This window comes from Phaethon aethereus, assembly GCF_964289735.1.
Source record: "Phaethon aethereus genome assembly, chromosome: Z".
NCBI lineage: Eukaryota > Metazoa > Chordata > Aves > Phaethontiformes > Phaethontidae > Phaethon > Phaethon aethereus.
In genome coordinates, this window is record NC_138577.1 from 65,045,970 (window position 1) to 65,061,838 (window position 15,869).

Below are 15,869 nucleotides of genomic sequence, written 5' to 3' on the forward strand. Positions count from 1 at the left end.
CTCAGATTTGTCTCTTTTTATTGCAAGTTAGATAGTTTCAGAACAACACTGCACATATCTTTTCAGACACCTGGCCTAGGCTCAAGGTTAGGAACTGCCCTTTCAACCGTTAGGTGAAAAAAGAAAGAATCTGTTTCTATTTCTTCTACTAGAATTTTGTGGTTTTCACATGTGTTTTGATTAATTAATTCTATTCCAGAACTCAAGCTGCTTTAAGATAAATTATCTAGTTTCACTCAGTTTCACAAAGTTCTACATTTTTGGGATAGTTAGGCAGATGATTTCTAAACTGCATAAATTCAAAAATCCTGTGTAATCAGAACAATTTTGTTGTCCAATATGATACTCAGCTTCCTTCAACTTATTATAGATGCTTTCCAATATATTGTATTTCTTTCAAAGTAATAATACAACTCCAGAAAGATAATGCTATGTTCATCCATTATGACAGTCTGAATTCAAAATTCACATTGTTTTCTTGTTTGGCCCTGGAAAAGTTGTCCCAAAAGGTTTATGCTGCCTAGAGAGTATCTTAGCTCTGCAGAGGCAGGATACATCAGAAGAACAGAATTATTGATAGCTTTTCATTAGTCACTAGTAACGAAACAAATCCAGGACTCGGTAATGAATTTCAGTCTTTCATGTTTGACTGTTACACACAATCCAGACACACACAAAATTCAGACCACTGCATTCCTGGGTTAAAGTTGTAAGTAAATTTATCTTTGTTTTCCAGTTAAACTGCTTTACAATTAAAGGTGTTGTTTAATATTCAGCTTAAACCAATATAAGCTGATGTTCTCTTGCTTATGCTAGCACAAGTTTTTCTGCAATCAAAGGGACAGTTGGATTCAGGAACCCAGCTGGCTCAAAACAAATTATTTTTTGTTTCCTTAGGTATCAGCTTCAGTGGTTGGCTGATTGCACTGACCATACACCATCATGAGCTCTAACGCTGCAGTAGAAGACATGTGATGTGAATTCAGGAATGGGGTAAACAATAAGACTGACTCATTAGCATTAGGGACAACTTAGGTCACTTCAGGTCACTTAAGGCCTGATTTCCCGCCTTGTGTGAGCTGTGATTCAGTAAACTTCAATTATCACTCTTTTGAACTTACGTAAAGGTGGAAAAGTTAGCCCTTAAATGTCAGTTGACGTAGTGGCTAGCATTAGCACTGGTAGAAATAAAATACACAAAAAGAAAGCAGGATGTCTTAAAAAACAAGGCAAGAGAATTGTTCTGTCAAGAAACATATTATCTAGCAAAAGATTTGCTGCGTCAGCTTAACCGTGAAAGCAGTTCTGGCATAAAGCTATACTTTCTCATCTAAGAAACGTTTTTGAGGCTGTATCCCTAACAACTCTTTCGTGATGACAATAAACAGAGAGGTTCATTCTGCTAGGTGATAAGAACTTCAAAATCACTAATTCATTATCCTTCCAGATTCACCACCCTCCATCCTAAATTTAAAACAGATTCAGCAAATGCCACAACTGGAAGACAAATGCTACATTATTAAGTAAATGATAGTGGCAGATGGTTTTTGGTTTCTAAAAATGGAAACTAATGACACTTGATTTTCTAACTACAGAGTGGTTTTCAAATGTTTACCTTCTAGTTTAGTGTCATATAACTGAGGGAACAATTTAAATCTGCTTAAAATTGTAATAAAGATCTTGACTTAAAAGTTAAATTCCAAGATTATCTCTAGTCCTATGTACTACAAAATACTCACATTAATCAGTGAATAGTCTGCTGTGTAATTTATAACTAATACAACACATTAAGAAGAGAAAAAATATGTTAATAATTTAACATATAGTCATTATGATTTAGGAAATTACATTATCATATACTTTCATCAAGTTACATATCTACTTTATTGGCATCAAAGAATTTCATCAATGGCAAAGAGCTAGGAGTTTTTTGTTTGTGAGGTATCTGTAAGTTGCACATCAAATATAACACAATAGCCACAGTTCATAATACACACAATTTTGGTTTAACTGGAAGCACAAAAATACTCCATGGAACTCCTCAGTGTTTTTGTTGTACAGTTTAAATGCATAAATGTGAATATCCCCTTAATGGCTATCTGCAATTCTATCACAAACCATCGATCCCTTCCAAAGTTTTTTCATTCAAGCTTGTAAGTGTTGTAAAACTTGTTGAAGGTACATTCTCTCACTATTGGCATGTAGTTAAATTATTTCTTATCCAGTTGGCACACATCAAAATACAGCTTCATCTGAAGAGCAGCAAGGGGTTATTAGGTTTTCTGAAAGCACAGCAGGCATGAATCACTAGGAGCACTGCCCCAACTAGAGTTTTCTAGCACCTATCTGATCTGAAGTCTCTTTTGCCAGTATACACTGAGCAATGTCTTCAAGACCATTGCCATACAAGACATACTCTTGTATGAGCATACTGTCATTAAAGCACTAAGCAACCGCTTCATAAAAATGTCTTAATTTCTTTTTCTTCATGAAAAAGTTCTGAGCCCATGTTTGATCACCTTATGTTATTAAGCGGTCGCACCTATTCTTGAGGACCCAGTTTTTGTAGAGATGTTGTACCTGATCTATATATGCATGCTCATATGCTCCTTTTCAGCTGTTACACTATGCTGAAGGACAAATTTTTGCACGCCCATTTTCCCTGTCCCTTAAGCAAGCTTCACAATTTCTGCTGTTGCCTTCTAGCAGTAAAATGAACAAAGTTATGAACCACAAAATCAACACAAGCTCCTCAAAATTTATTTCCCTTCTGAAAAACAGATCTTGGTCCTAGTAATTACAAAGGCAAAGAATCATACCTGCAGCATGTGACTTGGATGAAATGACTTTTGCTGACTCGAATCCTTTCCTTCTATGATGATAAGCATGAGCAGGCAAATTAAACCCAGCCCTTACAAATGCAAGAATAAAATGACACAGTGTGAATTTCTGTGCACAGATCAGACACCTGTATTACTTGTCATCACCACAGAGAGTGCCAACTGAGTCTTGTATCTTACTGACATTGGCAATGTGGTCATGGAGCAGACATGGTCATGTTGACAAGCATGTGATTGCTTGTGATACAGTTAGCATGCCGTCAATAAAAAGCTATAGAAGTCAATCCTCTCCCTGTTGCCTCCAGCAGGGAGGAGATTGGGAGATAATTTCCTCCCTATCAGTCACAGCAGAAAGAAAGAGATGAAAGAACTAAGGAGCTAATTAATCACTGACTGAAGAAACACAACATCATCAACAGAAAAGCCAAGATACAATGTCAGGATGTTATCATACAGCTACTTAGTGACACCTATTTAATGCCATTTGATAATGAACTGTCTGAGGACCACTGAAGTTGAGGACAGTTGCAGTACTTGGTAGCACACATTTGTATTAGGACTTTTTTCCTGTCTTCTGTGCTGTGGTGGTGGAGGGCACTACGCTTACTATTAAATCTTTACATGACAGAGAACAACATTTTTTCAGACATCTCAGCACTGTTCCTTATTTAATGAGGAAAAATAAAATTCTGTAATAAGGCTCATGTGTGCTTTGTCTTCCATAATTTTTAAAAGCAGTAGCAAACATCAATCGAATATTACAGAAAACCAATTATAACAAAGACATTATGGTCTTACAGAATTAATAAAAATGGGCAATCAGGTAGAAGACAGACAAGTGATTAATGCCCTTCTGATGGAGAAGTTTCACAGTTAGCTTAACTCCTATTTAAACGTATCAGGTTTCCTAAGGGAAAGATAGGCTAATGAATGCCACCGCTGTTGAAAGTGGTGCTGTCCTTTATTAAATTGCAGCAAATCAAAGAAGAAGGAGCAAAATGATAGGAAACTAAGTCGTATTTGTTCTGTTGCCAACAGAACAGCCTCTTTTTTTCCTCCTACCTTTCCCTTTTTACTTTGAAACTGAAACTCTAAAATGCTTTAACTGTAGGACACCATGTTACAAAATTCTTCCTTTGTGCATCTCCCACAGGAATTGTGGGGGCATCCTCACCAGAACTGTATAAATAGTGCTAAAATCTTTCTTTATTTTTCTTTCTAAATTGTGACATGAAGTAATGGAATAATGCAACCGAATATTGTGCCTTCCTACAATGTAAGTAAGTCACGTACTGCAAGGATTATCTAAGCATGTTACAACATGCTACAGCATGTTAAAAACTCCCGTTTTTTCCCCGTTTGTTTGTTTGTTTGTTTTAAATTAATACTTCAACATCTCACAAAGTTCTTGCACAGGAATATTGCTGCCCAGTAGCCTTTAGTAGTCTGTCTATCTCCTTGCTGACAGAGATGGATATGTGGCAAATCAGTCTAAACACAAAAATGGGCTGGTGGGAGAAAGTTGCAAGGTACTTGACAAGTTGCAAGGTACTTAATGGGCATTCTCTCTGTTTTCCAACATATAACAACATTCTCATCTTGTTAATGTTCATTTTTTTCTACATTAGTGTTCTTTAAGTGTCCGCTTCTTTAAACTGCACATACAAATGCACACACACATTTCCTGCAAAACTTTCTGTTGGAATCTCAACCAGCTAAGCGACATTATGGCTGCCACCACCTCCTTGAACCTCAAGCAGCAGCCAGGGACTGTGGAAAGCACTCCCCTTCTGCAGGGGCAGTGCTGGGGCTGGTGGTGACATGCTGTCCATCCCTTTGGTAATGTGTGCAATACTCTGAGCTTTGTTCAGTTAGAATTAATCTTTAGCACATTTGTGAGATACATGTATGGGCAGCATAAAAGGTAGCTATTTTAGGGTTTTTTTAGGGAAATTTAGGAAGGTAAAAAGGATTAGTTCGGTCTGAAGATATGTAACTAGTGGAATCTGTACTCCTGTGATGTTTGTTACCTTTTGTCCATTTTTGTTTCTCTTCTTTTAATAATGCATGGACTTTTTAGGCATGGGCTGCTTATGCAATATTTTTGGTTGCTTTGTACAAAGCCTCACACATTAAGGACAATTTTTCACAACCTTCTTGCCTATAGTCAACTGCACCAGCCAGAAGAAAAAGGTATTTCTCAAAAGGTGAAATTGATTTGTAATATTCTTTTCACGATGTACTTTTCAGTTGAATTGAAAAGAGATCAAAGGAAAAAATAAGAACCAGAATATCATCTGAAAATATATTATACTTTGTTCCTTGCAATTCTGAAGCTTTATTTTCAGTAGGCAGTAAGCAACAATAGACATATGCAAATTCTGTTCCATATTGTCAACATTATTCCAAGAAAAGTAAATTCGTAAATATATGCTATGATTCTATGATTCTATGCTGTGATTTAATTAGTTTGTATACCAAACGTTAGATAGCTCTGACATTCTTAGGGATGTTTGCATTTGAAGTTATAGTGAATTAGCTGTTCAAATAAAGAGCCAGAACTTCTGTAGAAATGAACAGTTGTTTTCTATCAAGGTGGTCCATGAAATACACATTCCCATATGCCCGCATACACTCCAAGGCTCACTATCAAACGTACTTCTGGATCATCCTGGCTACCTAGGCCATTACTGCATAATGTGAGGGGGAGTTGTGGATGTGCTCAGCTTCTTTTTTATAGCATATGGTTTAAAACTTGTGGATTCAAAATATGCATAAAGAGCATTGTGAAGTTCCCTAATAATTATCTTTTTTGCCCCAGGTAAAAGTTCAAAAAGAATGAAACATCTCTAATACATTTAATCTTTACATTAATATAGATGACTCACATATTTGACCCAATTTTGTACTTTAGAGGCCAAGTCAGGTGGTCAAGGCTGTATTTTAAACAAATATATCACAGCAAAACATAAGCTAAGCTTGGTTTACATTTATTTCTGTTGCTTGACTTACAATGATAACATAGACTTTCTGAAGTAGATAGTACTAATTTTACACTTGTAACTGGCTGTTTTTGCAAGTATAATATGTGCTGCTCTGATGAACTTTTTTTGTTACTGTTTGCTTTTTAATATTTGTTAAATATTAGTTAATACAAGATATAAACTGATATTTCTATGTGACCTCTTACAGCATATCTGAGACATTGCTCTTTACTTCAATGTTGCTAATGCAGAACTTTATCTCCAGCCATTACTCGTTGCTTTATTCCCTTTAAACTATGTTTGTACTTAAAGATTTGCAGTTCCCAGAATGGTTTCCCAGTGGTGGATAATTCTGAGAATAATCAGGATAATACTATATTTTTTATCTTCGACTAAATACTGCCTTCCTGTTACACTTTCTAGAGATGGTATTTAGTATATTTAGGATACTTGGAGATGCAGAAAATTGACTATACCTGTTTTGGAGATGTAACCCTAGTATTACATAATAGCTCTGATCAGCATTTCTCTTGAGAACTGAATGACACTGGAAGAGGCCCCCAAAAGTTCTGTTCTACAACTTTCAGATCTTCTTTCCTTAGCTCAGCCTATGCTTTACTCTTAATGCCAGTGCTGCATTGTTTACAATAACAGCTTCTCTCTCTGTGCTCCCTTTTTACTTCATGTTGAATACTAAAAAATCAGCTTTTATTTTGAGAGTAAAATATATGTATAGCAGATACATTGCTCATTTTTCTTGTGTTTTTATTCTATTCTATTTTTTAAAGAATGTCCGTATAATTAAAGACTCATGACTGAGTACACAAATAAAAACCAGATATCCAACAGCATTCATCAAAGAAAGAAGGCATTCTTTCACTTTCTAAAAATACATTGATACATTGTGTAATGACTAGATGCATCATGAATGAACAGGCTTGTCCAGCAACTTTTTTTTGTTGTTATTTAAATTTTTGATTTGAGTATTTGTTATAGAATGGCATATTATTATTCTGTAAGAACTTTAGTAGGCTTTCACAATTACACACATTCAGCCAGGCTTAATGACATGTGGCTTGCACGGCTTACTTTCAGATCTTTGAAGGTAACTTTTTGATTTTTGTCATGCCAAGCTCCTTAAATTAACATTTTTGCGAAGCTGCCCCTAGAATCCATCTGTTTTGACTCAGCCTATCTAGAATTAAGGCAGGACTGTTCAGTTCAAGGTTCTTCAGTAAGAAAGGGCTTTGTTACAGTTAGTGGACAAACTGGCCTTCCATTAGGAAAAATTAATTCAGTGCTCAAGGCAAACATCCTTTAAGCAGGTTAAGACATATAGTTCATTAAAAAAGCTTGGAAAAGGACATCAGACAGCACTTGGTGAGAGGGATCATATAGTTGTACTTTGACCTGTAAGAATGGTCAGTACTGTTGTTTGCAGACAAACAAAAAATCTTCCATGGGTTTGAGAGAGACTCATGATTCTTAAAGGACATGCATTTAGCATTGTTTTATTCTATGCCTTTGCAGTTTAGTGCAATCTATAATAGATGAATATAATAATTGAATTACTTAGCCTATCAGGATAACAGAATACTTTCACAGATTTTTTTTACAAGTGTTAGCAACAATAATTATATCTTTATCCACTGAGTTAGCGTGCAGTTAAGAAATCTGTAAAAGTTATACCTATATAATATTTTTATATTTTCCTCCCTGTTTGGGTGGTAGATCCCTTCACATACGGAGTTTACTTGACTGTACAGTTTCTTAACAGCCAGAGATAAGGTTTCCATAGTCTGTAGCGGAAAATGTAATTTAGATACGATCAGCCTGATCAGTAAGAAAATAACTATTGAAAAACTAGTTTCCTCTGTTTGCTATTAGAGGCTAGATCCATAAAAAGAACTTGGCATCTGAGAAAGGGATTAGACAAACTTTAGGTCCCCAAAATCCAAAACTGGTATCTAAAAAAAATCCACTCAGCAGCTGCCTATGGCTTAAGACATATCTGTATTCAAGATGAAACTTCTTCATATGACTACAGCTCTGGTCCTGCACTTCCACATAAGTTTGTCCCAACTTCAGTACCCAGGTTCCCATCTAACCATAAATGGGTAGAAAAAAACACAGGCATAACTCTGAATATAAAGGAAGAAGACTGCATCCTTCACAAAATGCAATTCTTGACACATAACTAAAAAGAAAAAAAAAAGTGGGAAACATTGGTATGTCCACCTTCTATATTGTAGCCTAGCACACAGGTTACTGGCATGAGACAAAGGAGACCAAGTTTCAAACAGTGTAGTCTTGCCAGTGCTGAAATGTTTTGACCCACAAAATGTGTGTGTATGTACACATAGATAATATTGACATAATATGTGGACTACAGGCATATATAAAAGTATATATAATATGTATTTATTTAGGGCTTCATGCATAGAGAGATATGTATATAAAGCCTTAAGTAAACATGGCTAGTTATAAAAATGGTCAGCATCACCATTTTGTTCCTTACACACTTCAAAAGTGGAAATAGTATATCTCTGAAAAATAAACTATGAACATCTATATTCAAGAGAAAATTCAAAATTACAGAGCCAGATAGTTTAAAGTATATGTTTCCACTCTCCTACTTACATGCCTAAATCCTGGGAGGGCGCTGAGTTTTACACAAAAGACTGCCTGTAATGTTTCCTGTTGACTGCCCAGCTGGGTTCTTCGAACAGCTCCAGGTTTTTGAGGCAAATGCTCCTCCTTATGCCCTTTGTATCATAAGTCAGGCATCTAACAATGGAACCTGAATTTTACTCAAGAAGATTTTTTTTTAGGTCTGAGCACTACATCTCTAGGAGAATCAGAACTCCGCACAGGTTTTAATACTGTATAGTACTGACATCCATTTCATATTATGTGTGCAAGAAAAAAACAAAACAAAACAAATAACAAACCAGAACTGTAAAGATTGTCGTTCTTGTCTTTGATACGACCCATACCAGCTTTATAGATGCTACACTAAAAGTTTCAGTTTCACATTAGCTGAGTCCCTCATTCTACATGATACATTTTTATTTATCAGCTACTAAGCATGAGAATACTACAGTGTATCTAACACAACAGAACAGAGCATATCTGCATGTTATCTAATCTTAATTGTCACCCAACAAAAATCTGAGACCACAGGAATAGGAAGAATTGCAAAATCTAACACAGAGAACACTATATGTCACGATGTTGCCTAGAAAACCTGCATTGGTCCATATATACATTGTCATACGATTTTAAAGCAACCAGCATTTGCTCCCCTCAAACAAATATACATTAAGACACAGCTTTAAAGTATAAGACCAGATACTACTTTCCACTTCATCCCTGGTGGTGATTAAGATTCAAAACATGGTTTTACTGTAACCGTAAGTTGTTACGTCTCATTTTACTCCATGTACACCATTGAAACAGTGAACCGACAGTACAGTGGTGAATTTCCTTACCGTTTTATGATGTTCTAAGAAATCATAGTTTATTACAAACATTACAGTTTTATGCATAAAAGATCCTTGTGAGGAAAGGTCTAAGCTCGTTGCTAGAGTTCTACATATTTCTGCAATTTCTCTGTATGTCCTGAGAAGGAACGCAGAAAGCAAAAACTGCTTACCAGCTTTCCATAGGTATTTCAGTTCGTGTGACTTAATATCACTCAGAAACCCTGTAAACAGAGAGGAGAACAGGGTCTGTGGCAGTATTTGTTCTCTTAGCCCCCATGACCACTACTGTCTCTCTACGGTACTCTTGTCAGCAAGTCATCAGTTTCTGACTTTCTTAACAGGCAACACAGGTGGTCTACAGAGGACTGATTTGCTCACAGTCTTGTTTTTCCCCTTGGGGCACCGCATTACCCTGTTCAATGAATTAAGTAAATATTCCATAAAAAAAAGAGGGAAAACTGTATCTATCTGATCATGCGCAAGATGAACAAAGGCTTCAGAGTCAACCTTTAATAATACATAGCCCAAATCCTGAGGCCATTTTTTGTAATCTTAGTTTACTATAGATTTAAATATAAATTCCCTCTTAAGAAAAGGACATTTAGAAATGACATCTTACATAGATCACAGCAAAATTGGATTTTTGGATTCACAAAGATATCTGAACTCCACTAACAAAACAACAAATGGAATAGAAGCATTGTATTTTCTGCGGGGATCTGCCACTAGAGGGGGAATACAGCAGACCTGAAATGGTAAGATCCTTGTGTTTACAGTTTTTTTGCTGAACAGCACGCTAATGCCAGGTTTCAAAGCTCTTGGGTTTTATTCCAGATTTTGTAGGGGACCCATCTGCATCTTTCCTCTATTTTGCTTGACACCAAGCATTGGGCCTGTCCACCGTCATTCTTTCCCCCAACCTGCTTCAGCTCTTACTCCTTCCTAGCTTTCCCTGGTTCTCACTCAGCCCCTCTCCATTTCTACACTAGCCCCCATTTTTTTTTTTAATTCCCCAGGTTACTCCCTGTATTGTCCCTGATGTTCAGCTGCTTTTCTCTTCAACCTCTCTTTCTCACTCACCCGCTTTAGAAAAATCAGCCTTCCCAAACTTAAAGGCAGTCCGTAGGCACAATAATGCAGTTTCTCTGCTGCCAGAAATTCCCACCACAGTAGCTCCTAACATCCCCACCCAGTAACTGCAGGAGTCCTGTACTGCCTTTCAAAGCCAGAATCAAACACTTTAACTTTTTGTCCAGTGGGAGAAAGGAGGGAAGTTATGAATAATCGAGCCCTCAAGTAGGTTCTCTAAGATATTGGAACAAGCTCCAAACATGGAAAAACTTAGTAAAGATTTAAGCTTCTCGGCTCTTGCAAAAGTCTACTGAACTTTATTGGCCAAAATTCTGTGTGTTATTACAGTTTTAACAACTTCGAGGGAATTTTCATGGAAAAAGAAAGTAGGGACAGTAACACATACATCTTGATTTCAAGCCGTAGGGATATGTCTCAATGACAGTCCTTAAAAAAGAAGCACACACAAATGTTTTCAGCATGTCTCGTCCTCAATGGCAGCCAATGTGTAAGCGCTTCCCCAAAATACTGGTCAGAAGCAGACACCAGGCATGAACATTCTCAAACCTGAGCAGACTAAATCTGTAACAATTAGGAGGAGCTAAATGCTGCAATGGAGGAGCGGGGCAATCTGAACGGTAGGCCCACGACGAGCCGGTTACAGCTGTGGCCCATTCTTACAGGCACATGCAGTGCTTCTCATGAAGTCTGCTACTTATTCAGGTGTAGAAAAGCCTGATCCAAGCTGGAGCTTGACAGTGGCCCACAAACATGCCTCATGCCGCCAGCACAGGAACAGGACATGTACAGAGAGGTGCGAGGGGTCTTTGAGAAACAACGCGGGGATGCTGGGGCTCGTTGGGTGTCAGAGGTCACTCCACGCTGCCCCCTCCTCCGTTCCCCGCCCCGCAGCGGGGCACGGTAAGGCCCGGGAAGGACGGCGGAGGCCCAAAGCAGCCCTCTCACCTCCCACGCGGGAAGCTGCCACCACACACCGCCTCGCCCACGGGGCGCCGGGGAGCGCGGGGAGACCGTTACGCGGCGCCGCCGCGGGGCAGCCGTCCTCGCGTCGCCCGGTGGGAGGCAGCTCGGGGCCGGCTGCACCGAAGCGTGGAGCGGGAGGAGGGAGGTTACCCTCCTCACGGCGGCCCCGCGGGCAAGAAGACGGGGCGGCGGCGGCCGCGGCTCCCCCCGCCGCCGGCAGACGAGGCCTCCTCAACAGCCGCCGCGCGCACTCCCCCCGCGGCGCTGGGGCGGTACGGGCCGGTGGGGGCGGTGCCGCGCGCGTGTCACGGGCGCGGCACCGCCCACCCGCCCGGCCGCGCGGGGGCGGAGCGCGGCGCTCCGGCGGCGGGGGCTGGCGCTGGCGGGCGGGGGCTCTCTCGGCGCGGAGCGTGTGTGCGGTGGCCCGCGGAGCTCCGGCGGCGGCAGCGCTTTGGCCGCCGGGCGGGGGAGGAGGTGCCAGACTCCGGCGCCGCTTGCCGGCAACGAGGGGGAGCGGAGCGGAGCGGCTGGTGAGGCGGCCGGAGGAGGAGGAGAAAGGGGGGAGCAGCAGCGGCGCTCGGTCGGCCCCGTAGCGCTGCCGCCGCCACTTCCCCGCTGGGCGCTAGACTGCCCGGGAACCCGATCCGCTCCCGGAAACTCGGTTCGTCTCTCGCCGCGGCGGCGGTGTCTCGGCAGGGCTCTCCGCCCCGGCGCCGTGGGCCTGGGGTAGGGGGAAGTTCTCGCACTTCTCCGGAGAAGACTCGGGGCTGCCCCGCGCCGGGGGCGGCGGCACCTCGGGTCCCCGCCGCAGCGGGAGAACTTTCCCCTCCGAGCGCGGGGCGGCGAGTGGGGCCCGGCAGCGCCGGCCGCGGCGGGAGGAGCGCGGCGGCGGGGCCGGCCGGGCGGCCGCGGAGATGAAGCTGAGCCGGCAGTTCACGGTGTTCGGCAGCGCGGTCTTCTGCGTGGTGATCTTCTCCCTCTACCTGATGCTGGACCGCGGCCACTTCGACCATCCGAAGAGCCCCCGGCGGGAGGGCACCTTCCCCAAGGTGAGCGGGGCGGCGGCCGGGGCGCGGCGGGTGGGCGAGCGCCCGAGCCGAGTGTGGAGGCGAGGGCGACGGTGCCGCCACCGGGCCCCCGCCCCTCTCCCCGCCGCGGGTGCCGGGGCGCCGAAGCGCGGCGGCGCAGCTCGCCCCCTCCGGGCCGGCCGGGGCGGCGGCGGGTGCTGCGGCCGCCGGGGCGGGGGACGAGCGGTGCCGCCTCTGGGCGGCGCTGCTGCCGGCCCGGGCCGGGGCTGTGGGGAGGGGGGGCGGCTGGCGGGGGGGGCCCACCCGGGCGGGACGGGCTGGGGGCTGCGCTGCGGTTTCCCGGGCCGGCCTGCCTCCTCGGGACGGGGGCAGGCAGCCGAAGGGGCAGTGCAGGGCTCACTCTGCACTCTGGGAACCAGTGCTGAGGCCGGGTAGGAACTGGCGGGGAGAGCTGGGAACTGGAGGGTAGACCTTAGCTGTGGCATCAACAGGTAGGTTGGCAGAAATGCTGACTTTATGTTACTGCTTTCCTTTTCGCTAAGCCTTGCTTTGGAGCCATAACGGGCTGATTACCTGGCTACACCGCATGGTAAACGAAGCAGTTCTTTAGTTCCTCGCTTTCCTTGTTGTCCGTGGGAGAGTGAAATTTAAAGCTGTCTGTCGTGGTAGTGTCTAATAAGGAATGTTTAGCCATGACAAGAAAAAAGTATTTTAGAGAGTACCTGATATGCTGTGCAGAATGGCAGAATACTGCTGTGTATAAATAGCTTTATTTTCTTATGGCAGTAGACCAAAAAAATTATAGAAGGGAAAGTTATAGCTTATTTATGCCTGCACCATATTTTGCCTTTTGTGAAATAAAACAAATGAAAGTGATTTTTTTTTTTTTTAGTACATCAGTGAGGCTTCAAGTGAATAGAAGAACTCAGAAGGCTTATTTAAAAAGTAACAATTAGCTCTCTGATAATTTTTTGTTTAATGTGAACATAATACCTGATACCATTTTATTAATGGTAAGGATTAAAACCTTGAGGTAAATGTAAAGAAAGAGCACAAAGTTTGTTCTGCCTTTATTCCTCTGAGTTACAGTTCAGGGGTCAGCCGCTACTCTTTGCAGGAACTAAGGGAACGTGCAAGAAGCTTAGGAGAAGAAAGCAAGACAAGGCTGGGTACAGCAGCTGTGTCTGTTGAATATGTAACTCCAGCAGGAGAGTAATGCCATGTGTGGTCCTTGTAACAGCTAAGTACAAGTGCTGCTTTGGTGATATGGTCAGTATCTTATATAAGGAAATCACTTCATGTGTCTTTATGCCACCAGTTGAGTTTAGTCTGGCTAAGAACAGGAAGGCTCATACGTGAGTCTCTTTTTAATGTTAGATTTTGGTTTGAAATACTTGAGTGCGCAGTGAAGACTTATTAGATGTGTTTTGTCTTTCATTGTCAGTGTCCTGCAGTTGAAATTCCTGCCTCTGTCCTACAGTGTAATACTGGTTTACAGTGTAATGTGGTCTTATCTCTTGTGACCAAGGGTTTAGTACTTTAATCTGTTGTTACACCTCTTCCTTCTACGTGATCTAGCTAGAGACAAACATTTCTCCTTCCGTCCTCCTCCCTCCCCTCAGTCTTCTAGAACAGTCTGTCAGTGTTTACTCATTTTTTCCTTTTCCATATCTGAATTTCTTTGAGGCTGCTAACTCTGGAGAATCATCTGCCTATCACTGTTTTGGTCCTTCTTTAGGTGAACAATTACCTTTTCCTTTCTTACTGCTTTATCCTTTGAGGAAGTTACAGATGAAATTGGTGTGATTTTTGCCATTTCCTTTTGCTGCCCGTAGGGTAGAAATTTTTCACTTTGTTACAACTGGGAAACCTCTGACACCTAGTAAATGCTTTCAGAGCCCTATAACACATCAGTTTAAAGTAAATGCAAAAGATAAAGAAGTGAAATAAAGTCGCCAAAAATATTTGAAAGGAACAGCTCTAATCCTACCTCAGCTGACAAAAAGCTGTTTGTGTCAGTGCAGTGTTGCCAGAATTCAGTGTAGTGTAAGTGAAACTAGCCACAGATGTAGAAACTTCAAGCTATTTTTGTTTGTGAAAAGCTAGGGCAGCAGTACGTAGTCTACCAGCAGATCTAAGAAGGCATTCTCTTTCATGATGATGAAGGTCAGAACTTTTTTTGCTTAGAAGAAGGAATTGAGACTTTTTTTTCACAAATTATTGGATAGATTAATTTCGTAAGTCTTTCTGTTCTGACAGTGTGCTAATTTTTCATCTTTGCTGTTTGACTGTGCAGTTCTGGGAACAACATACGTCACCTTTCATGTCCTGGAAGTTGCATATTGATTAGTTTCTTCTTCTTGGGCTACGTGGCTTACACTAAACTCAGAGGACAGAAGTGGGTAATTCTGGAAGCAGTCTCCTGTTTAGCTTATGAGTGCTTGTCTACCTAGGCTTTTTATTTAATTTCTGCCAGGATTAGAGTTGGAATTTTTCAGCTGGCAGTGCCCGTTGGTCTGCATTCACCTAAAGTGGCATGGTGCTTAATACCAGTAGTAAAGTAAATCATTAGGATTGCTGCTCCATTTTCATTTCCGCTTTTTATTCCAGACGAGGCGCCTTCTTTTTGCAGGGTGTTGGGGTAGTTTGCGTCAGACTTGGTCTTGTGAACCTGTCCTCTTTCAGGCTTATCTGCCAGTGTAGTCAAGAGTTGTCCTTCCTGAGCCTGCTTTCTAGTTTGAGAGTTCAGGTAGTTGTTCAAGGACACCAGCAGAAATGTCTTGCAGAAATAATTTTTTCTCCCAAGATCTCCCAAGGTGGGTCAGTATCCATAGGCAGATGCCTTTATGTGTTCTTTAACCGAATACTTGTAAGTGCCTTTCACTGCTGTGCTAAACAGCACTTGTGGTTAGGCTTAGGAGGCATTGGTGATGTTGTGTCTTTTTAGGTGCTGGGTTTGCAAAAGCTGGCATCAGTAGTCAGTTTTACACTGAATGTTATCCACACCTATCCATGGTAAGGTGGCATTGTGGTGACTGCAACAGAGCTTGAACTGAATTGATTTATAGCCCTGTCATCTTTGGTGGTGCATTTAAATCCTAGTATTGGAAAATCTGTCTGTTGCTGTAGAACTGAAGTCCCTGCTAATTTTTGGAAGATTAGGTCCCTATAATACATGGAGATCAAAACTTACTGGCCTCTCCTCTGTAATTCCTGCATATATCTTTCTGGACCCTGCACAGTTGTCAGGTGTATATTATTCTTATGAAGACCATATCACAAGCTCTGTCTTTCTCTCTGAGCCTGTTCCTAGCCATAGGATGCTCCTGTCTCAGGACACATCTCATGTGTCCTGTCTCAGGGTAGGAACAATGTTACAACATTGCGCAGAGACAAGCACAAGGTGGAGGAATAGCCTTAGGTGCATTTTTAGGTTATTATTGTACCAGTTGTCAGTACAGATCATTGTATAAGAGT

The 15,869-nt window shown here is 41.9% G+C and overlaps 1 protein-coding gene across 1 annotated transcript in view; it reads left to right on the forward strand.

The window, feature by feature from the left end:
• Positions 1–12,278: 12,278 nt before the first annotated feature.
• MAN2A1 (mannosidase alpha class 2A member 1) overlaps positions 12,279–15,869 on the forward strand; it is a gene marked incomplete at its 5' end in the record, with an annotated part of 122,262 nt that continues 118,671 nt past the window's right edge. The window contains one exon of the mRNA XM_082013450.1: positions 12,279–12,413. Coding sequence (XP_081869576.1) covers positions 12,279–12,413 — 135 coding nt within the window. The remainder of the gene's footprint in view (positions 12,414–15,869) is intronic.